Source organism: Cyprinodon tularosa, unplaced genomic scaffold (assembly GCF_016077235.1).
Source record: "Cyprinodon tularosa strain WSP-4 unplaced genomic scaffold, ASM1607723v1 ctg199, whole genome shotgun sequence".
Classification (NCBI taxonomy): domain Eukaryota; kingdom Metazoa; phylum Chordata; class Actinopteri; order Cyprinodontiformes; family Cyprinodontidae; genus Cyprinodon; species Cyprinodon tularosa.
The window spans coordinates 2,710,233-2,735,990 of NW_024038729.1; the positions used below are offsets into that span (position 1 = coordinate 2,710,233).

At 38.3% G+C, this 25,758-nt stretch overlaps 2 protein-coding genes across 2 annotated transcripts; both read left to right on the forward strand.

Annotated features, from left to right (window-relative positions):
- The first annotated feature begins 86 nt into the window (after positions 1-86).
- sirt1 (sirtuin 1) lies at positions 87-8,704 on the forward strand. The gene is made up of 10 exons (XM_038284079.1): positions 87-96; positions 313-726; positions 1,230-1,352; positions 1,489-1,724; positions 1,806-1,958; positions 2,406-2,553; positions 2,693-2,772; positions 3,698-3,881; positions 3,967-4,479; positions 7,242-8,704. The coding sequence occupies exons 1-10, from the start codon at positions 87-89 to the stop codon at positions 7,526-7,528; spliced, it is 2,148 nt and encodes a 715-aa protein (XP_038140007.1). The 3' UTR covers positions 7,529-8,704.
- Positions 8,705-14,042: 5,338 nt separating this feature from the next.
- On the forward strand, positions 14,043-24,906 carry cacul1 (CDK2 associated cullin domain 1). The gene is made up of 8 exons (XM_038284149.1): positions 14,043-14,488; positions 14,602-14,728; positions 20,668-20,770; positions 20,847-20,942; positions 21,025-21,127; positions 24,460-24,549; positions 24,644-24,782; positions 24,863-24,906. The coding sequence occupies exons 1-8, from the start codon at positions 14,170-14,172 to the stop codon at positions 24,900-24,902; spliced, it is 1,017 nt and encodes a 338-aa protein (XP_038140077.1). The 5' UTR covers positions 14,043-14,169; the 3' UTR covers positions 24,903-24,906.
- The last annotated feature ends 852 nt before the right edge of the window (positions 24,907-25,758 follow it).

Below are 25,758 nucleotides of genomic sequence, written 5' to 3' on the forward strand. Positions count from 1 at the left end.
ATTTTTTTTTTGTACTTTTCTGTAATCAAAACGATCCATTTGCGTGTGAACCTTCTTGTAATTAATCAAAACTCATGAGGAGAAAAATGCATGAACGTTAGGTTAATTAAAATATATCAATGTAACCCACATTAAATAATTACAAATGTAAACTCTTTTGTTTCAATCCACTATTTCTATAGTTTCTGTGATTTTTTTTCACCAGGTTTAAATATATTCTACTTGTAGCACTTAAACGCAGCACCAATTTGTTGTGGTATCATGTTACGGACGCGCAATGGGGACGCTCGGCTTGTTCCTATTGGCTGACAGCACGTCACGTGACACCAGCTGTTCAAGAGGAAGGAGCTGCGCAGCGGATCTGTGGGCTGAAGATGGCGGACAGAGAGAACGCTCTCGGAACGGCCTGTTCTGGCGCCTCTGAAATGGAGGAACCTGTCGCGAAAAGGTCCAAATTAACCCCGGTGACTATTCATGGACCCAAATCTACCGAAACGGACAAGCACTCGTGCGTTTCCGCAGCCATTGGGAGCCGGGAGGCGGCGGAGCATTGTGCGCCGCCAACTGAGAAGAAGGAAGCGAAGCCGGTGGTGATGGCGGTGGAACAGGCCCCGGCACCGCAAGGCGAGGACAACAATGGACTTGGCCTGCCGGTCCCCGAGCCGCTCATACAAACTGGGAAGTTAAGCGACAGCACCGCCTTTGGTGCGACTGGGGAATGTGTCGGTATGTAGCGCGAAAGACACCAAGTACACACTGATCAATCACCGGCTAGCTAGTTTTTTTTTTTTTTTTTTACTTTCAACAATTAAATGATATACATTTTATTTTTCTCACCAACTTGTCTTTTGTTTATCAAAGAAGAGCAGAAAAAACACAAAATCCCTTGAAACTTTTTCAATGGCACTTAACTTTGGAACAAGTTTGTGTCAGTTGCCGGTGTAACGCTGAATTCGGCAACACCATTAGTTTGAGTTTCTACTTCCTTGGGGCCTTGCGCTGCATTGCCTTTGTATAAATGTTTTTAAATACATGCATATTAATTGGACATAAGTTTTTTTGTAACATATTAATTATAAAATAATTAATACATCCAATTATAAAATAATTAATAGAAATATATTTTAGACTCTGCTGTATACTCTTTACATGCTTATTATTTGAAGAAATGCAGTATTTTCCAGCTGTTTATAACACAGAACTTTTTTTTTTTTCCCCTCTCTGTTCAGGTTTTCTTGGGCATGACGATCTGCTTCCCAATGGCCTTGCTGTCACACCAGAACACATTGATGAGGAAGATGACAGATCTTCACATGCAAGCTCCAGTGACTGGACTCCTCAACCGCAAATAAGTAATTGGGAGATTTTTCTATTCCTCAGTACAACAAAGTTCTGGTTTTAAATATATTTTAATGAGCTGCCATTCATAATTGAAATTAACCAATGTTACGGTTCTGTGTCTTGTTTCTTTTTCCTACCTGTTCACAGGTTCCTACAGTTACATCCAGCAACACATCAGAGAGACGGACCCGAGGGCTATATTGAGGGATTTGCTTCCTGAGACCATACTTCCTCCAGATTTAGATGACATGACATTATGGCAGATAATCATCAACATCTCAGAACCTCCAAAAAGAAGAAAACGAAAGGATATCAACAGCTTTGAAGATGTGGTCAAGCTGCTTCATGAAAGCAAAAGGATACTTGTGCTGACTGGAGCTGGTGTAAGCATCTGCAGTTGTAATACTCATAGGGTTTTATTTAAAAAGGTAGATGTAAAAAAAAATAACATGATCTGTTTTTAGGTTTCAGTTTCATGTGGGATACCAGACTTTCGCTCCAGAGATGGAATTTATGCGCGACTCGCTGTGGATTTTCCTGACCTTCCAGATCCTCAGTCCATGTTTGACATTGAATACTTCAGGAGAGACCCCAGACCCTTTTTCAAGTTTGCAAAGGTTTGTCTATAACTTCAATCTGTTTCATATATTCCTTTAAAAAAAAATTAATAAATACTATTTGGGACCTACCTGAAAATGAATCATAGATTATTTAATGGCCCCTGGCAGAAACCATTTATATACATTGAAAAACAAGAAAATAAGTATTAAAATGTATTAGTAGTTAGATTTTCTTTTTTATTACTCTTATTTCCTGAGGGAAAAAAGCATGAAAATTTGAAAACTGCATTTTAAAACCCCAGTTCTTAGGTATTTTTTAGTACTGGTTTAAATAAAAAAATGCTGATAGTTTGAAAGGCCTCAACAAATTTAGTCAGTTTTCTCAAGTTATGAAGTAAAGCTGATTCAGAAACTTCAACATTTTAAGAGGCTTGTTTATTGTAATATACGCAACTATGGCCTTTTTGATTTCTGTTAATGCTGAATATATTGTTTCTCTTGCAGGAGATCTTCCCCGGTCAGTTTCAGCCTTCACCATGTCACAGATTTATATCTATGCTGGATAAACAAGGGAAGCTGCTGCGCAATTACACACAAAACATTGACACATTGGAGCAAGTGGCTGGAGTTCAGCGGATCATCCAATGCCATGGTGAGTTGATCCCACTGTCTAACTTGTAGCTAAATGAAGTTAAACTGAAAACGTTTCCAGAAAACAGTACTTTTCAAGCTTGACCATGGCCTGGATGACTGAGAATCTTCACAGAGATGTACTCCTTTTGTCATTTCAGGGTCATTTGCAACTGCATCCTGTCTTGTCTGTAAACACAAAGTGGATTGTGAGGCAATAAGGGCTGACATCCTAAATCAGGTATTTATCAACAACACACTGGTGCAGGGTACCTCGTTCACTAGCAGTTTTGTCAGATTTTTTTAAGACTAAAAAATATTGATGTCAACTTATATTTGATGTTTTAAGTTGGGGGTTTTCCATTGTGTGGCCTAAGGGCCATTTGGATATGTTTTGTGTGGCTCCTCAAGAGTTCAATGGTCAAAATTTGGCCCTCTGGGAAAGGGAGCCTTTTTAGGATGAGATTTTCAAATACGAGTTAATGGTATATGTCTTTTCTTGACAACAATAATCTTAATTTCTTAAATGCAACTTTTTTTGTTAAATGAAAACAAGACCTTGGTGTGTTAATCCATTGATTAGATCTGGCTTTATGTCATTTCTAATGTTTGCAGCATGAAATTAACTAAGACAACTTCTAGACAAGTGCTTTCAATGATTTCAGTCACATTGGTCACCAGCTGATATTGACAAATCACAGCTATTTAAGTCCTTAATATCCAAAGAACATAATCTAAATGTATATCTTAAGATCTTAGCATATAGTTTTAGAACTGGGTAAGGAAAACAGAAGACTCTTGACCTTTGGGTCTGGTTTGGTGCAGGATTTTGACCGCACACGAGAAGGGTTTTGGGCGTTTGACGTTCTTCCTTTAGATTAGCCTTTCACTAAAAAGTAACCCACTGTAAATAATACTTGGACCACATAGCTTTCAAATAAACAGTTTTATTTCACTTTAACAATTTTATATTGGATGGTAGTTGGAGAGTTGGTTCTCATGTTTTAAGGTTGTGATGCTTAGAAACCAGTTAAAAAGAAAAACAGACATCATGTCACTTTGACCCTTTCCGGGATATTTAACCTTTTCCGGTCCTATACAGATTTCGTTCATATTCGTCTACAACATTCTTTGGCTGTAAGCTAACAGATGAAGTCCTTTCGCAGGTTGTCCCTCGTTGTCCGCGGTGTCCGGATATTCCTCTGGCCATCATGAAACCTGACATCGTCTTTTTTGGAGAAAATCTGCCAGAATTGTTCCACAGAGCCATGAAGCAGGACAAAGATGAGGTTGACCTTCTGATCGTCATCGGCTCGTCTCTGAAAGTGCGACCAGTTGCTCTCATCCCAAGTATGAACTTTTTTCTGTCTATAAATGTTTCTTTTTAAACCAACAAACTATAAACCTTTTTTTTTTTCCTCTTGTCTTGAACCAGACTCCATTCCTCATGAAGTGCCTCAGGTTCTGATCAACAGGGAGCCGCTGCCTCATCTAAACTTTGACGTGGAGCTGCTGGGGGACTGCGATGGCATTATCAACGAGCTCTGTCATCGCTTGGGAGGAGACTTTGAACAGCTCTGCTACAACACTCTAAGACTCACTGAAATCACAGAGAAACCTCCACGGCTACCGGAACAGCCAACAACTGACGGCGTGTCCGCGTCCATTGATGCTCATCAACAGGAGCTCGGGATGCCCCAAACGGATCCACTGAGCAAGCCTTCAGAGGAGTCTGGGAGTGTGAATGTCACAGAAATGGCCAATAGCGACTTAACACCTGCAGAGCCTTGTTCAAATGCTCAGAGTCGAAGCGCTGATGCTGCAGAGTCTCCAGAGCTGCCGAAAGAGGACTTGACCGACGTGAAGAGCCAAACATCCAAGCTGGAAAATCAAAAGCGATACTGGATGAGTCGAGTCAGCAGGAGTCCAATAAGCAAACGGCTGGACGGTGAGTTTGAGACGCTGTAAAGATGCTCGTCTTCATAAGCCTTCCTCTGTTTTTACACCTTTAAGGAGTGGTTTTTATTTTATTCACTAACATTAAGAATATTTCTGTCAGCTGTTGTAGAAAGATGCCATATAGTGGTGAGTAAATCCAAAGGTTTACTCCACTCTTGGCAGATTCATGCTTATGCCATTAGCACTGTAAATTAATACATATATATCGAACTGCTGATAAACTGCGACCAATTTAACATGAAAATCTGGAGGGTTAATATATAGTCTGTTCTCACTGGCGATTTTATAGGATGCTCGTTTTTAGTGCTGAATTTGACCCTGTTTTTACCTCCATTCATCCTGGATTCAACATGATCTCACTAACGTTGCTCAGATTTTGGTCATATTGACATGATTCCATCACATGCTTTGTCTGTTGCACATCCAGGGTTCATGGTTTCGGCTCGGCAGCATGTTGCATTATCCTGCTGACAGTAGACGTCAGAAGATGGGTTCAAAACGCAAATGAAAATCTTTGCTGCAAGCTCAGTTAGTCGTTGCAAGTCAATGACTGAATGCAGTCAACTGGTTTTACTAACCAATCCTGACAGTGTTGTGTCGTTATGTTGTGAATTGGCGCTATTAAATTGAAATACTCGGGTAGGCAGCAGTGTTTTAAATTATATTTTTGTTGCTTCAAATTTTGGGGCAAAAAAAATATTCTGTACACATGTAGAATTGCTGGTCCATGCAGACTCATTGTGCGGAGGGGTGTTTCCCATCTCCAGCAGTCATTGGTTAAGCTTGGCAGACGCAAAAGAAGCAACCATCCAGAACTCCTGTCTATAGACAATTTAGAGAGGCCATCGAATGTCTCTAACCTTGGCTAGCTAAAGGAGTACCCAGAGAGTACCTCTGCATACATGGATAAAACCCAGGGCGTTCTAGCCCGGCCAGCAGGACTGATTTCCGTCCCGTGAGGCTCAGTGCTCTTCAGTGTAAAACAGACCGGACTGATCACAGCGTGGGGGGCAGGCCCACAATGCAGCAGTGCCGTTCTGTAACCATAACAGTCAACAGATTGAAGAAGTCTTTGTGATTTCTGGCTGTTTGCAATACAGCAACCTGTAGTTAAACTAAAGCAGAGAGGCAAAGTGAGCTGGGTGTTGTCTTCTGCCTGCGGCACGGTGAATACTGCTATCTCAGATTGTTGCATCATCTCTGCAGCGAGGTTTTCGTCTACTTAGGATGTGCATACCTATGTAACCCCATGTGATTCAGCATGTATGTGATGCAGAGAACACAAAACTAGAAGCTTAATGACGTGAAAATAATTTGCATTATAAATAGATAATACATAGTGTCAATTTTATATAGGAAAGATCACTTTAAATAGCTTCTGATAAAATGTTTTTGATCTTTTTTATTTTTTGGGGTTTTTCTTTTTTTTTTTCCTCTTTGCTTACGTCTAAAGTTACTAAATAGTCTTCTGCCTTCATAGTCTTCACAGTTCTTATGCTCCGTTTGAAGCGTTGAAAGCATCAAGTAGCTGCCATGTCAGCAACTGAAGAAGTGTTCACAGAGAGTACAGTTTTACCAAATGGAACTCTTTTGGTTGAAATTTTTTTTTAAATAAACTGAGGGAATTCAGCTTTCTGCAAACTATTGCTGAGGGCTTCCACAGCTGCACAGATGAAGGCCGTTTCTCAATATGTGTACTCGTGCGTTCTCGTGTACTCGTGAAACGTCGTCATCCTCAGTCCTAGTACTGTTCCAATTCACAAGAACAGCAGACTGAGAACGGACAAAGTACCCGGATGTTGTTCTCGACCCTCCCTATTTACCCAGCATGCATCAGAGCAGACTTGTCCCTTCTTAAGATTGACCGCTGTCCCAGCATGCACTGCGGCAGCAGCAGCTTTCAATGGAGGGCTCACGAAGCTCTAAGTATTAAGTTAAAAGTTCTCTTTTCTGCTGCCGTTGTTCAATAAAAGTACGTTTTAAGATCATTTGAGGTGAGAACATTAAACTTTTAAGCATCACTGTAAGGCCCACTTACCGATTAAATGCGTAATTTAAAAAAATTTTCCAAAGTTGGAAGGACAGTGGCAACCAGCGGGCCTCCGAGGGTAACAGCAGTCAGGTGTAATGTTAGCACGTCTGTAGCAGCCCTCTCTTTGCATACCTGTGTGTGAAGGACAGCTGGCTCTGATGGCGAGTTTTTTGTTTTGTTTGGCAAAGTGTTCATTTGAATTGTATTTATCTGACCGTTTTGATTATTATGAAAAACTCACAATTTATTATTATCTAGAGACTATTAATAACAGGAGGTGAAATGCAGCTCTAGATGAGCCGTGTGGTGACGTCAAAAGTTCGCTTCTGTTCCAATTGACCCATATTAATGCAGCCTGCTCCCGTTCTCCTCAAGTCCATGCTTTTCTGTGTTCTTAAGAACATACTTGACGAGGACATGAGTCCGTACTCGCATTATAGTGAATTGAGAAGCGGCCAAAATCATGATCAGCATCCAGATATGGGTGAACAGCTTTAATTCATCCATCTTCTGAGTTTTAGCAAACTAAAAGCTAAAGTTCAAGTAGCTTTTGTCTTTTTAAACCTGTATTCAGCATTAATAAGGTATGTTTATTATTTTACACCACCTTAATTACTTAGAAATAAAAATAAACATGACTGTTTCACATCCATGAGCAATGAGTAGACTGCACAGTCTGATGGGTCCTCTGTTTTTTTTTGTTTTTTTTTTCCCCCCAGGGGGTCAGTTCCTGTTCCAAGCACCAAATCGATACATCTTCCACGGGGCCGAGGTGTACTCCGACTCCGACGACGAGACGTCAAGCTCCTGCGGGAGTGACAGCGATGGGTCTGAGTGCAGTCACGAAGGCGTGGAAGAGTGCAGCGACCCAGAGGAGGCCGCCAGGCTGGCGAGTGAAGAGACATGCCACAGAGACGCGTTGGCGCTAAATTCAGCCGACCAGGCCGCATCGAGTACTCAGACAGACAGTACTTTGGAGAAGACTGACAGGACCGCACCTCTTTAGGTGTACAACATCTCCATTTCACAAAGCACTAACTGTCTTTTTTTATATATATATATTAAGACGTATAAATATGTTCCTATATTTTTGGCTTGTCATACTGTAATTTTTCATAAAGCTGAAATGACATCACACACTTGTGCGTAAACATAGCAGGTCTTCTTGTTTGTTTGACCACGTTGGTCTGGATTACCTACTGCAGTACAGAAATGTTTAGAAACTCTCCATGTTCCTTTTTTTGTTGGTTTTTTTTTCATCCATTGTTAACTTTTTGTTTTCTAAGTCGACCCATTGTCCTTGGCACTGTGTTCAACTTTAGATCCTGATTATGGCATCAGAGCCTGATGTCATCTGCGGTCTAGCGTGTTTCTGTTTAGGAATGGTGTACATAGTTAGAAGCCTGCTGCCTGTGTTTCTTAGAGGCTTCTGACCAGTTTGGGCACATTTATTGTTTTTCATTGCTTTCTTTGTTAACCAGCATGCAATATAAAGTTCAGTTCTCCGCTTTCCTGGAGTAAATACATAAAAGGAACGTCTCTATTTGATTTTTAGACCAAAGAAGAAATTACCAGCACACTCATCTGTGTTTTTGTACGTCTGATCTGTCCTTTAAATCTTCGAGGGGGTAACATAACTTTAACGAGGTGTTCCTCATGACATCTGGCAGCTACTTTTATGGTCAAGCCTCTTATTTTTGTATTTGGGTGTGAGACATACTCATTAAAGGGTAAACGGTAGTTTTTCCATTTGTATAAAGTTATACTATAGACTTTATATGGAGGCGAGGTTTGGCTATATTGAGCTGTAACCTGTAGAAATGTACTCTAATCGGAAAAAACCAGGACTTTTTTTTGTTTTCCTTTCTTGTACGACAGATTTTTGTCGCCTCTTTTCTTAGAAGTTAAAAGAGCTAAATGCCTTTTTGAATCTTGGCTAAGTGACATGAACACAGAAAACCCTGTGATTTTTGGAAGGTAATGTTTTGGTAACCAGATATGAGCAAAGGTTTTAATATAACGGTTTTCCTGCTGGGGTTTTAGGTAAAACAAAGCAAGATTTGTTTTGTTTTCCATCTTGAACGTACCTTATTTACATGCAGTTTTAATTAAATTCAAGGCTGGTTTTTCTCTGAAGGCCTTCTGTTTTCCTCTGCATGAAAAATAAAAACTTTTAGAAGGATGTGATTATGTTGGGTTTGTGTTTTTTCCAGCAAATAAAACAGCTACTGGAGATTAAATGTAATTTTTAGGTTTGTTTCTGAGCGCTAGAGGCGACTAAGGTGAAGGTCTCAGGTTTTTCTGTTATAAGCTCTGCAGTTAGATGACGTTAGGCTGAGATGAGAAACTAATTGGCAGTAAAGGAGAGGGTGACTTATAGTGCACCTCTTCTGAATTTCATGTTAATTAAATAAATCCTAATATCAGTCCAAGATGATATCAGATCTGATGTAGCTTTTATCAAGAAGGAAAACATAAAAACCGACTTGGCATTAAAGAGAACCAAGTCATAGCTGTCAGGTTTTCATCTTTCACCTCAAGCACTCTTGTATCGGGGAGTGAAACTAATTCAAATCACACCAGCAGGTCCACCTCTCAATGGCCTAAAGCAGAATTAAAATGTTGGAGTGGCTCAAACTTCCTGTTTGAGCATGATAAGAGCCTTTACATATGGCTGAATAACAAAAAAAAAAGGTCTAGAAGAGTATAAGATGTTAAATTGCATAAACTATCACCTCCAAAGTGTAATTATTTTGAATCTAACTTTTTATTTTACATTTTAACGTAGTTAAATTTCAGTGAAAAACCCAGAAATGGGTAATTAATTAATTTCTGCAAACTCCCCAATTGCCAGTTATTGCAAAATGCTCGCTTGCATTTTTGGTTGCACGGCTTCAAAATGTGGAACAGAGGAACACCGGATAAAATGTTGGGTTTTACGCAAAAAGAAAGGTCGACTGAACCAGAATTTAATGCATCTTTCTATTGCAATGTAGTGAGATTCTTTATATTCTTTTTATTAGACAGGGAATTTCCTAAAGCATAAACTTTTCAGCAGACCGGAACGCTCAGAACTGATCCGTATGCAAATCCTAGAAAATAATCCCTTTTTTTTTTTTTTTTTTTTTTTTTACAGGTATACAACAAGAACATGACATTGATTAATGTCCTTTAGTGAGTCCTTTAGCACTTGTCCCAAAATAAAAACAGAAAACACACAAAAAAAAGCATTAGACAAACAATAAATAATATTATATAAAAATAATTTGTTAATTTACACTTTAGACATACTGAAAGTAAAAAAAAAAAAAACACTTTATGGAGTTTCAACCAGTCAATTAGAATCGTCCACACCTTTATTTATGACAAATGGGGTAAAGAAGAACAAAAAAACAGGGGGAGATAGGGGTTCTTTAGAGGTTCTTGATATTCTTAACTGAATTATTAATCAGTAACTGTATGTAAATGTTAAAATCATGGGCACTAAAAAAAAAAAAAGATCTACCCGTAGCACGCAGTGAATCCAAACTGCTTACTTTGAAGGAAATAGAAGTTGGAGGAATCTGAGTTTATCAGAGATGTGCTGCATCCATGATCAGCTGGGACACTACATGTGAAATATAAAAACAGCGTTGTAACACTTAACACTTAAAATTTATTTTATTTGTATGAATAGCCTTCTCACAGGAAAAAAATCAATATTTACATCAGCGGTTTTCATGGTTATATTATTGTATAATCTATCTTATTATCTTTTCGAACAGTGGCCATGCCTGCTTAAACTACACTCAATACAAATAAATACAAAACCACCAGTTAGTTCTGTACTTTACATTTGTTTAAGTTTATCTATGAAAATAAAAGTAAATTCATGTCAGGAATTAAAATACATTCTTTGATCACTGCTGACCAAAGTAATAAGAAAGTTTTACCAACTTACTTTATTTAAGTGCCAAATCGAGGTTTTTGTGCATTATTACACCTCAAATATACATACGACTCGTTTTTGTCGTAATTTTTATTTAATTTTATTTCATAAAAAAAAATGCTAATATTCAGATACACAGACTACTTAATCAATGCATTTTATATGAAAAGAGGCAGAATAAATAGTAAAACTACATCTGCCCTTTAATTCTGCAACAATTTTGTTATACTGCATTAGTTTTTTTCAGTGGCGGTTCTAGACGAAGTTTACCGGGGGGGCCGGGGTGGGGCCGTGTTTTTAAAAATGATGATGATGTAACCTGGGTTGTACCTTAATATGGCTGAAATTTTAAGGTGACTTCATTTTTTTTAAGGAAATTGTAAAGGTGAATGATTAAATTGGTCCAAATCGATTATTATCAGTTACATGCTGCAAAAATTGTCCATCTAATTAGGGTCGCATGTGGAGATTGATACACTAAGCAAGAGAAGATAACTTAAAATAAGTGCAATAGTCTGCCAATGCATTGAGGCAATTGCACTTTCCACGACTTGAAATCATGATAAGTCTAATAACAAAAGTATATAAATCTCAAAAAAAGATCTAAGATTTGAGTGCAGTCATATAATCATACGACTTATTTTGTTTGACACAGCAAACAGTGATCTAAAATGTAAAAACTTTTTTAAAATGAGGGGATATATAAGATGATTGCCAAAGAAAATTGTATTTTTCCCTCAAAATAAGATACTTACATATAAACTACTTGAAATAAGAAGATGGATTTTTTTAATGAACAGAAATCATCTTATTACATTAGTAAATTGTATTATCTGCCTGATCAAATTGAGGCAAAATACACCACTTTACAAGAAAATTGACTTTTATGTAAATTTTTTGTGCTGTATGTTTTAAGTACAGGGGCCAAGATCAGTTCTTCAGGGGCGCTGGCTCCTGTTGGCCCCCGCCTATGGTTTTCTTACTTGACTTTTTTTTTTTTTTTACAGTATTCACACCCACCTTTTCTTAGTTTTCCACATTTACTGCAGTTACATTTTTTGTACATAAAGTATTTAAATATTTAAAATGTAACACCCTTGTTTGTAGATGTTTATTGATGCTGGAGATCGGCCTGTTTTCCAGTGTAGTCCTGTTTCTCTGACTGAGTGGATGTGCTCTCTTCATCCTCTGACATGGGAGCTGTCTCGGAGCTCGTCTGCCTGGCTGTGTGTTTCCTGGACGGGGCCGCCTTTTGCAGCTGCTTTTTGTGTCTCTGCTTCTGTCTCCTTGAACCCCAGTCGGCCTCGGCAGATGGCCGCTCACACTGAGCCTGGTTCTGCTGGAGGTTTCTTCCTGTTAAAAGGGAGTTTTTCCTCTCCACTGTCGCTACAAGCATGCTTAGTGTGAGGGATTGTATTTGAGTCAATGAGTCAATGCAATCAACTGGTTTTCCTTAGATAGAAAACTTTGAATCAATCTGACTGGATGATCTGGTGAAGTGTAAAGTGCCTTGAGATGATTTGTGTTGTGAATTGGCGCTATAGAAATAAACTGAATTGAATTGAATTAATTATTAATATTGATATTTTCATTATTAAAGGACCCACTGTAAGCACACTGTGTTTCATACTAATTGCTTTGTCTTAATCTAATTTAAAGATATTGTTGGTTTATGTCTCATCACGGTATCCTGTATTGCAGCGGTCTGAAAGAGCTATTTTGCCCCGAGTCCGATCCAAGTAAAAGTTGTTTAGAGCCGCAAAGTATGACTTTTTCAAAAAAACATCCTACACTGAAAAAAATAATGCAACCACTTTTGGCTTTTTATTTATATATATATATATATATATATATATATATATATATATATATATATATATATATATATATATATATATATATATATATATATATATATATATATATATATATATATATATATATATATATATATATATATATATTTCACAAATCAAAATAGAAACTCAAAATACATCAATAAAATAAGAAATGTGATGGAGAGTGACAGAAACCCCATAGGGCACATACCAAAGGCCACACCCTGAAATCAACAAAACATTAGGCAGCTCACATTATGAAAAACATGAGAAAACCGAAAAGACATGTACAGTAACATTATTTTAACTTTCAGATTAAAATCTTAGCTTTCAGATTTCAGGGAGTCAATATTTGTAAAATCTTACATCACTGTCTTTTTTGGATAACAGTATCTTTTTCAAAGACTTTCTACCATTTATCTCTGAAGATTCCAAATATTTTCCGTATTCATTCCATAGTTTTGCACCACGATACCGAAATAGAAAATTGCACTTAAGTTTTAATACTTAATGGTAAATGAAGAGGCAAAGCTTGTCTAGTATTATAAGAATGAACTTAACAACATAATTATTGAAACTATCAGGAGACTGACCTTGTTTTATCTTAAAAACAAAAGTAAAAGTTTGATAAATATTAATTTCATAAATATTCAACTGCTTTAATTTGGAGAAAAGGGGAGCAAAAGCTGCATCATCTTTAGAAAATGTTGCTAAATGAACAAAACATTTTTGTAAAAGTAGGATTTTTTTAAGATAACTAGGAAATATACTTGCCCAAACAGTAATACAGTATGACAGGTATGGATAGATAAATAAAGTTAACAACAACATTTCTAATCCTTCTCAAAATACCTAGAGATTTAGTGACTTTTTTGCAGATTGTACCAATCTTAATCATATTTAGTTACTTTAACACAATTTTTTTTATGTCCTACCTTGCTAACATGAAACAATTGTGTTAAAGTAACTAAATATGATTAAGTAAATACAGTTGCATTATTTCTTTCAGTGTATTTATTTTCTTGTTATTATCTTGTATAGGGAATTAGATGCCATCTTAAACAACCTACAATTTATGTATTTTTGGCTTTTGAAATAATATTAAAACACATCAATTCCAAGCTAATTAAAAGAAAAATGGCTCTAAAACTTTAAATGTCCTTCTTATCCATCTTTATCCATCTTTAAATGGAGACTGGTATTTATTTTATAGTGTATTATTTAGCTCTTTATATCAATTTTAGCCACTATTAATCCTTTATAATACATATAATATAATAAATATAATAAAGCCAAGTTATTGGAATCCAGGACTAGACCTTATTACCTTTGTAACATAAAAAAATATATTAATGAAATTAATGAAAAACACATAGAAACAAATTTTTTGGTACTATTTTTTTGTTAGTTAATAAACCTAAATATAATTGTTAACTAGGCTTATTAACTTTTGAACTTTTCAGTTAGATTTTTACTTTTTTCTTTGCTGCTCTATAGGAACCAGATCACATGCTTTGAACTACATTTCCCAGTTTCCTCACCAAAGTCTTACCTTGACTCCAAGTGTCGTAAAATGTGGTACAATCTGCAAAAAAACTCACTAGGCATTTTGAAAAGGATTAGATATTTTGTTCACAATAAATTAATGTCAACTTTATATTATTAATTAAGTTTGGGCAAGTAAATTTCCTAGTTATCTTTAAAAAAAAAAAAGTACTACTTTTACTAAAATCTTTTGCAAGTGTCGTAAAATGTGAGCCCAAAGCTGAAAGGGGATTTACGGCACCGAGCAGGGCTGAGTTTATTGTTTGTTTTCACTTGTTTCTGTTGACATGTTTCTGTAGTTCTGCTCGGTTTTGGCCTTCAACGCAAACCGTAAAGATGGAGGCCATGGAGGACGACAGCTCGGAGGTTAAAGACGACCACAACCACAACCACCGCAGGAGCAGCGGCGACGGTAAAGCCACCCCGGCGCTTAGCAGCCAGGTACCGGGCGGAATGGGAGTCTCTCAGCCCGTTTGTTCCGTTGTACCGGGTGGAGAACCGGCGATGAAACGGGGGGAGCCGTGGTCCCCTTCTCCCTGCGGGTCGAAGTTCATGGACTCGGATTCAGGCAGCGATAGCAGCGAAGTTAGCGAAACGGAATGCTCTGCTGCTAACAGCGAGGAGAAATTCAGCCTCGATTCTACTTCCAAGTTCCGTAAGTTGGCAAACGGGGCCCCTGAGCTGAGGTCTCCCCCCCAGCCTGGCCTAGCGGTTCTGTTTACTACCAAAGTGATGCGTTTACGTGTCTGACCATCTTTCTTTCCCCAGTGTTGAATGCAATGGCTATAGAGGACTACATGAAGAACCACTGGCCCAATCTGGAGGAGGCGATAGACCGTCTGCTGATCCAGAACCTCTCGGATCACATTTCTGTATCCTATGCTCAGATCTATGGGTAAGCCTGGATGCTCACCAGACCTGATTCTGGGCCCCACTTCCACTTTGCACTATTTCAGGGTTGCTCCAGTCCTCAAGAGCTACTTTCCTGCAACTTTTTATTGCACCCCATTTTTAACACAGCTGAATCCAACGAGTGGCTACTTACCACCCATCTGCTGGGCTAAAGCAGAAGATTGAGCCTTTCAATTCAGGTGTGTTAGAGAAAAGATGCATCTAAAAGTTACAGGATGGTAGCTCTGGAGGACCAGACCTGAGCGCCTCTGCACTATTTATTTAACAAATAGCAACAAAATGAATCATGGAGAGGCTTAAAACTACGGTGGTCTAGAGGTGTCAGCACTAATGCAAAAGCCGCAGCGCAAATGCAAAAGCCGCAGCGCAACTGCAAAAACCGCAGCGCAACTGCAAAAACCGCAGCGCAAATGCAGAAGGTGAAGCCTAAATGCAAAAGCCTAAGCACAAATACAAAAGCCGCAGCATAAATACAAAAGCTGCAGCATAAATGCAAAAGCTGCAATGCAAATACAAAAGCTGCAGCATAAATGCAAAAGCTGCAATGCAAATACAAAAGCTGCAGCATAAATGCAAAAGGTGCAACGCAAATACAAAAGCTGCAGCATAAATGCAAAAGGTGCAACGCAAATACAAAAGCTGCAGCATAAATGGAAATGGTGCAACACAAATACAAAAGCTGCAGCATAAATTCAAAAGCTGCAACGCAAATACAAAAGCTGCAGCATAAATGCAAAAGGTGCAACGCGAATACAAAAGCTGCAGCATAAATGCAAAAGGTGCAACATGAATACAAAAGCCGCAGCGCAAATGCAGAAGCCTAAGCACAAATGCAAAAACCTAAGCACATATACAAAAGCCGCAGCACAAATGCAAAAGCCGCAGAGCAAATGCAAAAGTCGCAGCATAAATGCAAAAGCTGCAAGGCAAATACAAAAGCTGCAGCATAAATTCAAAAGGTGCAACGCAAATACAAAAGCTGCAGCATAAATTCAAAAGGTGCAACGCGAATACAAAAGCTGCAGCATAAATGCAAAAGGTGCAATGCAGATACAAAAGCTGCAGCATAAATGCAAAAGGTGCAATGCAGATACAAAAGCTGCAGCATAAATTCAAAAGCTGCAATGCAAACACAAAAGCCGCAGCATAAATACAAAAGCTGCTGCATGAATGAAAAAGCCGCAACATAAATGCAAAAGGCGCGGCGCAAATGCAAAAGCCGCAGCAAAAATGCAAATCCTGCAACACTTCACAACAACTTCTGTTGTAGTTTTATATTTCCGTTGTGGCTTTTACATATATATGTTCCGTTTTTTGTATTTGTGTTGCAGCTTTTGTATTTATATTGCAGCTTTTGTATTTGTGTTGCAGCTTTTTTATTAGTGACGACACCTCTGGGCCACCATATAAAACAGTTAAACCACTGAAATGTTTTCAGCTGCACACTGCTGGTCAGCTGGCTGAAAGAAATCTACCACCCTGTTCCTCTGCATTTAACATAGACAGTTGTGATCAAGAAACATGGACGGTCGTGGTGTAGAAACGATGTCACTCTTAAGGTGATGATAGCTCAAGTTTTATTAATAGTAGTTGTACTTTGTCACCATAAATGATATAAAATCTAAAAGAAAAGTCCTTGTGTGAACTCTGTAAAACAAGATTTGTAAAAAAAAAAACATATATTCATAGAGAAAATCTTTTGGTAAGGCTGCATTGGTTTGTTACTCATTGGTACCAAAACATATACTTAGCTGTTTTTAAGCTGAGCCTCAGTAAAAACAGAAATTTTCTGTCTGGAAATTCTGAGCATGCTCAAAATTTCTCAACTTACGGCATAGTTGGCAAAAAAGCCACAATAGCCTGGTTGCATAACTGTGCACGCACTTCAGTTTATATTTTGTTGCAGCATCATATACTAGCTGTGGTATAAGAAGATGATTAATCTGCTTAATTAATTAATGAAATAATTATCAACTAATTTAGTAATCCAATCTTTATCCAGACTCTAAAACAAACTACTTGCTGAAAGAAAATAACCTACTTGCAGCAGTAATTTAGAAAAAAAATCTGCATATATAAACTAAAAAAATGTATACGGATATTTTTTCAGTTAGAGATTAAATTGTTTCTTTATTCATATATTTATATAATTTAATGTGAATGGACAGATTAGTTACATGTTTTGCTATTTACAATAAAAGCTTCTCTTCTCTATTCCGTATATTATTTTATGGTAGCTTAATAAAACAAATTTAATTTTTAGATTAATGTATTAGTCAAAAGAATAACTGATAGATTAATCGATTACTAAGATAATCGGTATCTGCAGCCCTAATTTGGTCATTTATTAGTTGTTTGATGTGATTCTAACCAATTATTTTTTCAGTCAGAATCTCCTTTCTATTTTATATATATATATATTTTTTTCCTCAAAAAAAACAAATCTCTCAAACCTAATAATGCCTTCGACCATCATTAAAGGAGAAGTTCGGTTTTTAACACTTTTAGCCCATTTTCTGTAGTGTCCAGGATGAAATCGAATGATCGACACCAAAATTTTGACAATTGGTCCTGTCTCCGCTTTTTGGCTCATGCAGAATCCCCCCCTGGCTGCTTCAGAATGGCTTCCATAGTGTATGTCCGATAATGTCCTTAAAACAACCTTAAACGTTCTTTTTTTTAAATATGCTACTCACCGGGTCGTCAGCGCTGTTCAATGACGTTCCAAAAAAAGTTTCGTGAAGAAAAAACGTTCCTGTAGTGTTTTATTTAGCATTTTGTGAATCCCATTGAGTTCTGTTGGAATAGTCAATATTCCGCTGCCACCGGAAACGGAAATGGGGCCTGTTTACACAGTTGTAGTCTTTTCGCTTCACTCTGTGTACTCCGACGTCGAGGTGCTAACGTCTCTGTTAAACACTTTAAAAAACTCTGAAAATGGAATACGAAAGGTGGATTCTTGATTCTCGACGTCGGAGTACACAGAGTGAAGCGAAAAGACTACAACTGTGTAAACAGGCCCCATTTCCGTTTCCGGTGGCGGAGGGATATTGACTATTCCAACAGAACTCAATGGGATTTACAAAATGCTAAATAAAACACTACAGGAACGTTTTTTCTTTACGAAACTTTTTTTGGAACGTCATTGAACAGCGCTGACGACCTGGTGAGTAGCATATTTAAAAAAAAAAACGTTTAAGGTTGTTTTAAGGACATTATCGGACATGCTCTATGCTAGCCATTCTAAAGCAGCCAGGGGGAGATTCTGCATGAGCCAAATAGCAGAGACAGGACCAATTGTCAACATTTTGGTGTCGATCATTCGATTTCATCCTGGACACTACAGAAAATGGGCTAAAAGTGTTAAAAACCGAACTTCTCCTTTAAAAGGCAATAAGTAAGTTTTAGTGTCCGTATGGAAATATCTGTCTTTCATAGATGTTCCAGGCATGTTTAGGCTCATTTTGTTCATAATAATCCACAGAAGAAGAACATTAAATTGTTTCCTCCATAAAATATCAACCCATTGAATTTTGAATTTATGAAAACTTGCTTTGCTTCTATCAGAAAATCAGAAACATAAAATTGAAAAACTAAAGCTTTCATCTGAGGTTCTGGTCATATATTGGGTCCGTTTATTTTCAGCTCTATGCATTGGAAAGATTATTCAGAAATAAGTAAAAAGTTCTTAAATTAAGGGTATTTACCCTTAATTTGAATAGGTAAATGATATAGTTTGCCAATGGAATGAGTATTTTTACTCTTAAAATAAGATAATTAGATAATATGCACTTGAAATAAGACAATGCAATTTTTTTTCTTATTTTAAATGTAAATTGCCTTGTTTTATTGGCAAAATGTATCTTTTACCTCCTCAATCCAAGAACAAATTCACTTATTTTAAGAAAAAATTACTTATCTAGATTTGAGTTTTTCCAGTGTGTTAGCCTGCTGTCACAACAAAGCCCGCTTCTCTTCGCCCCAGCGTTTATGTTCTAACACATGAGGTGGCAGCCAAGGTGGAGAGCTTTGAAATGAGGGGTGGGGCGTCGTTCATAAGGTGAGGGGGGCCACTTGATTGATAGAAATCAGCTCATATCATAGGAAATTACTCACTTGCTTTCATCACCTTTATAACAAAAGTGATATCGGAAGAAAATACCTTTCGCCTACAAAATAAAATGTTTTTTTTATTGTCAAATAAATGGTAAAATAAATATGTTTTTGTTCTATAAAAGCATCAGTATACCTCATTCTGTTGATGTCAAATTTTGCACATATTTTGTCAACAACAGGAAAAGCAATTGCAGTAAATTACATATGCATGCTATGGTGTGTGTCAAAGCAGTGGTATCTAGAAAGCAGGATTAAAAAAATGTTTGAACTAGGACTGGATCAATCAGTTTAATCATGATCAATCCCTTATTAAAATAACCATAAGCTGATTTTATAATCGGTTAGCCCTTTGACTGGTTTAGAACATATGCTGAATGAAAATCAAACTACACAAAACCGTAATTATTCCAAAATTATATAAGAAAAACCCATAAATATTTCACATTTAGAATGAAAACCCTTTTTTTTCTGCGAATAAGCTCTGCCCAGAACCCCTTAAGTGGCAGTTTTAGCTTTACCTGGTTTAAATTCTGCATAAAATCTTCTTAAATTGACCTTTTGATGCTCAATTATTAATCGAGAAAATAATGAACAGATAATCAATTAGCTAAATAATCATTGTTTGCAGCCATGGTTTGAAGTGGCCTTAAGGTTGTGTAATTGTCACAGTATTGAAATGATTATCACCAAAAACTCGAAGCTACATTCTTTTAAAAGCATCCTCTATGTGCGTTTATTAGGCGAGGCCAGTTCAGATGTCCAAATTTAGTGCATAAGCTTAAATCTTTTGGTTGGTAAGAGGTTAAAACCCTGCTACAAATAAAATAAATCATGGTTTTACCATCACTGTCCTACTTCTTTTTTTCTCTCTATATGATCAGTGCTGGTTTTGTATGTAACCTACCTTGCAGAACCGAGACTGAAACATTAAAGTTTGGTTTCATCAGATCATAACCGCTCCTTCCCTTTGCTATGGAAGAGGATTAGGGCCACTGAAAAAAAAAAGGTTAACTGATTTTTACATTTTATTTCAGTTTAATATGGGGAAAAAAGTCAGAATTCTGACTTTAATCTCAGAAATCTGACTTTAATCTCAGAATTCTGACTTTGATCTCAGAATTCTGACTTTTTTCTCAGAATTCTGACAGCTAACAAACATGTTAGCATCAAGCCATAGCCATGTCTGTTTTAGAGACTTGCTCTCTTGTTTTAATGACCTTCTGCTCCTCCATTAATGAGGGGACCCCTCGGGCACGTAAAAAGTTGCCTAATTCCGTCATTTTCCACCAATGTGTCACTGGCCCTCTCAAACAACTCGAATCTTTGTCAGTGAAGCTGAGTGCTCCCACATCTCTTCCTTTATGGTGCCCATCTACAATAAGATCTAAAATTCTGAGAAAAAAGCCAGAACTCTGAGAAAAAAGTCAGAATTCTGAGATTAAAGTCAGAATTCTGAGAAAAAAGTCAGAATTCTGAGAAAAAAGTCAGAATTCTGACATTAAAGTCAGAATTCTGACTTTTTTCCCATACTATACTGAAATAAAAAAAAAAAAAAATCAGTTAACTTTTTTCTTTTTTTTTCCAGTGGCCCTAATCCTCTTCCGTAGATATGAGGTCTACTGTTGATTAATAGTTTTTTACATTTTCAACACTGGTGATATTTTTTCATCAACCTGTTCTGTCCACTAGGTGGTGCTGAGTCACTGCTTTTTTTGCCTTTAGTGTTTGGTTTTGCTGGTCATGACAGAGCAGCTGAAATGCATACCTTCATTAATGTGCTGCTCTTCTGCTGATTCTTATTCTCAGTTACGTCTACAAGTGTGTTTGCCAGCAGCACTCAGAGCTGCTCTACGGTGACCTGACGTCAAAGATAACAGCTCACCTGCAGCAGGTTTCTACGCAGCTACAGGTAAGAAAACCCAAATACAGTGAAACACCTCAAAGAGAATATGAATAAAGCTAAAGTTTGTCTGACTTATCGACAGGCCAGCCCACCTCAGAGCCTGATTGAGAACTTCAACGTTGCTCTGACTCAGTACTTAGCCTCTCTTCAGTGCATCGTTCCAGTGTTTATATACTTGGTAGGTATTGTTTCTATTTTGTGCCACCTAAAAAAAAAAAAAGATATTATAGCTACTTTTCATATTTTTTTCTATATTTCAGAACAAGTTTTATATTGAGTCGAAACTGAACCGAGACCTGAAAGAGGATCTGATGAAGCTGTTTGCAGACCATGTTGCAGAAAAACATCTAAGCAAATTGATGCGTGAGAGCTTGTTGTTATTACCTTCGCAATCTAATTTTTGTAATCAGTTGTATATAGACCCACCTAATAGCTTTGCATTATCTGGAGACCATAAGTGTTAAACTCTGGTCCTCAGAGGCTGGGGTCCTGCTTCAACACACCGGGGTCCACTAACTGGGTAATTAGCAGAACCCAGTTAAGTTGAAGTTTTGAGCCTGGTGTGCTGAATCAGGGATGCATCTACAGCAGGCATCCCCAACCTCGGTCCTCGAGGCCCGCTATCCTGCAGGTTTCTTTGCTCCAGCACAGCTGATTTTAATTGAAAGCTGATTAACAGGATTTTGGTCTACTGCAATCATTATAACCAGCTGTGCTAAAGCAGAGAAACCTCTAAAACCTGCAGGACAGCGGGCCTTGAGGACGAGGTTGGGGATGCCTGATCTACAGGACAGCACAAAATCATCCACATGTAGCTCCCCCACAGCATGATGCAGCCACCCCCATGTTTTTAAAACTGTAACTGCTACTTCATCTGACCAGATCAACTTGTTTTCTCATGACTACTGCGTCGCTTTCACTGCAAACTAATGGGAGATTTCATGGCTTTTTTTAGGCAGGGGTTCTTTAGTCTGTGGTTAGCTTTGGGAAGTTTCTAACCGAATGCTTTTCAACAAACCTCCATTTCTTAGTTTGTCTCTCCAAATCCAGATGAAAGATTGAACAGAGTTCTTGGAGAAGTTCAGAGCATGGATGTTATATTAAAACATGACTGTGCTTTAAAGGTATTGTGGAGGATTTTCACAATTTTTTTAAAAGACCCAACCTCTCCACTAAAAAAAAAAAAAAAAAAAAAAAAAAAAAAAAAGCACAGCACAACCCTGTACCCACTCTGAGAGGGAACGCCTATTAAATGCGTGCAAGCCCATTTCTCCACGTGCACGGTCTGTTTAAAAGTTGCTGTTTTCATAGCTCATACAAGCTTACTGTGACCGAACGTCCATCCCTAACCCCTAAATCCCTCAATCACTATAAGGGACAATATAGTGGACTTTATAGTGAACCCAATTTCATGACCGTTCGTATAGATACCGTATTTTCACGTCCATAAGGCGCACCGTACTAAAAGGCGCAGTCTCAGTTATGTGTGCCATTTCCGTATTTAACACACACATAAGGCGCACCGGATTATAGGGCGCGGGTTTTATATACCGGTACATGTCCTCTACTACGTTTAAATACCTCTACTACGTATTTAAAAACAGAGCGAGTTTGTGCTTTATTCATGTATTTATCTCAGTATTAATCAAACCTGAGAGCTGGCCGTGAGACAGACACATCGCTGATGACACAGAGCGCTGTGATCACTCCTCTGAAGTTTATTGATGCCTAAATTAACTTAAAATGCAGAAATCTGCCAGCAGAATATGTTCGCTTTTATTATCCTGGTGCCTGCAGTTTAGATTATTTAGATGGAAAACACCTACCAGCTGCCGCGGTGAACCGCGAGGAGGCGACCTGGCCAGAGGCTGCTGATGAAGGGATTCCTACTGACAGCGCACTGCTGGTATGTGGGGGTCTGAGCGGCTCCGACAGAAATAATATTGCAAGGCAGGATGGTAATCTGGATGAACTGACTGCACTGATTAAGTTTTCAGGTGGATTTTCTCACTTAAAAACATATTAAAACTACTTTATTCCCACTGATCACAGCAAATATAGCTGCAAGGCAAAGAAAGGATAGAGTAGCTCCGCCCAACGCGCGTCAGACACTTTTGGGACCGCACAGCCAGAGCAGCAAAGCTGCTTCAGCCGCGCGTCAGAACTAACTGGTACAAGCCTCAAAAATGAAGCAGCAGACGCGATTTTGCTGGTTTGCTGCGTCCGGTGTGAAAGCAGTATTACTTTGAACGGCCGGTTAGCACAGCGTTAATTTGTTTCACCATGTTTTTCACATCGGCTGTGAGATGGGCACGCGTGGAGTCACAGATTAACAGCGATGGTGAGGCGTGGAAAAAAACCACCTGGTCTCCTCACATACACCTCCCTCAGCCACGCTTTCATCATCTCCTCAATGAGGAGATGAGGAGTTCTGCATAAAGCACATACCTGTTCTTTTATACACAATCCACGCCCACACTTCCCCCTTTAACGTTCTCATGGCAGTCTCAACAACATCCGCAGTAACAACACATATAGGGCGCACCGCACTATAGGGCGCGCTGCACATTTTGAGGGAAAAAAAGACGTTTATATGCGCCTTATAGTCGCGAAAATACGGTAATCACTACTTTTTGCTCCCCGTTGGTCACGTAACTTCTCCTACTCTGCGTGTTGCCTGCGCCATCTTTGTTATCAGTCGCCGCTGTCGGGTAGCAACAGCCTGTGGCGATAACCTGCCGTATTGACAGCTAATCTGCCTCTTCTGAGGCCTTTCTTTTCTTCTCTTACACTTGGAAGAGACTTTTTAACTTCCGACCCTCTGCCATTTTCAAAGAACCGGCGTGAGAAAGGTGAGCTTCAATGACTGGCTGAAACCGTAGCTCACCGCAGATATACGTCTGAAAGTGCGCCTGCACAGAAAAAGAGAAGCTAACAGGATGAGCACGTAGGACGGCCTTCCGTAAACATATCAACATGGTGATTGACAATTAGGAGGACAACACTGCAAAAACGATCTAGAAATAAGTAAAATTTTCTCAAATTAAGTGTATTTACCCTTGATTTGAGTATGTAAATGAGATAGTTTGCCAATGGAATGAGTATTTTTACTCTTAAAATAAGACAATGAGATAATATGCACTTGAAATAAGACAATGCAATTGCGTTTTCTTATTTTAAACCAAAGTTGTCTTGTTCAATTGGCAATATGTCTCTTTTATCTCCTCAATTCAAGAATAAATGCACTTATTTTAAGAAAAAAGAACTTGTCTAGATTTGGATTTTTTCCAGTGAACTTATTTAGGTGATCCACCCGGAAATAAAAGATCATCCTCTAGACCTTTAAATTTCTCTGCAACCTTCTCTCTGACCTGTCTGCTGTGTTCCTCGGTTTCCATGATGCTCTTTATCTGCTCTGAGGCCAGAAACAGAGCAAATGATTTAAACAAATAACCAAATCATTTTGGATTAATAGTTTATTAGATAAAAATGTGCTCTGTTTGATTAGTTAATAGCATTTGCATTGAAGAAATATCTTTTAGCGTTGTAATGTTACTGCTGTCCACCAAATGGCTTAACTGTTTATTGTTAAGCAAGACATCAAAGAAGTAAAACACACCTTATCCTACAATGTTCTGGCTTTCGGTTTTTCTCTCTCTGAACCACATTCAGACTTCGTTTTCATTTATTTCCAGCTCTGCTCATTAAAGCTCACTCCATGCCCTTTCAAGTTCAACCATCCACGATGGCCAGTGTGGTTAAAGGCCTCTACAGCCTACGTCCAGGTGACGTATGCGTTAATGGACATCAGATAGGGGAGTTCTTATACTTTAAGGTCCTTCTGTTCCATAAATATAATTGTTTTTTTTGTCCTTTCAGAGTGGGCCCAGCTCGCTCCGGCCCTCTTCTCCAGCTTCATACCGCAGATCCACCCTCCTGCTGTTGAATCTCGGCTGCCCGATTACGCAGACCATGACCGGAAGCTGCAGATGGAGCTCTGCATGAACGGTTTCCCACGGTCGGTTTCCCGCTGCTTAGGTTTCTGACTCTCCAGTCTGCACCAGAATCACTAAGGTCTTTTATCTTTCTTGTCCCCAGGGGGGACCAATCCCGCAAACGTGCCAGTGAAGACTCCTGATGGCGACAAAAAGGCGCCCTCGGATCTGTTGCAGAACTCTACTGTGCCTCCTACATCTTTATCACACTCGCTGCACTAAATACAAATTCAACAATGTCTCATGTTCGTCTCTGTTGACTCAAGGCCACAAAAACACTGTGAAAAACACAATAATGTTGGAGCCTATTTTTGATGCATGGAGAGAAAGGAAAACGGACTTCACAAAGGTTCTACGGTTGCCATGCATCAGGATGCAGTTGTTGCATCTGCTTACTGGGATGGAAGAGAACCTGAATGCATCATTTTGATCGGTATCCTGTGAATCTTTGTTTCATTCCCAAACTTCTTGCTGGAAGTGTCTTGTGCTGTTTTTTTTTTATTTACAGATGAAGCTAATCAACACTTTCCAGTTGCTGCTAATGATAATGTTTTAATCCCACAAGCCACCTGTTACAGTCAAGATACACAAAAACTTTTAATTTTTGTTGTAATGCTCTACTCTTATGTTGCCTTTACTGCATTACACAAAAAAGAAAACTGTTAGGAAATAACCGTTGTATGCCAAAGAGGATGTTTGTTTACTTTGTGTCTTTCAGCTGCTTCTGCCCCAACAACCTTTGAGTATTAGTTTCAGTTTGAAACAAGCATCTTTAGTGCTTGACGATGCACCAATCAGACCTTTCCCAAGCCATTGTTTTCCTAAATATTTAACCTGAGAATTCAGATTTTCTTCCTAGAGATCTTGATGCACCCAGATGCATTTTAATAAATATCAATTAACTTATTTCTGTAATTAAATTCTTAAGATGGAGCTAAATTGATTCAATAAACACAGAGTGAAATAATTTATTCTCTTTTGAAGATTATGGCTTACTGC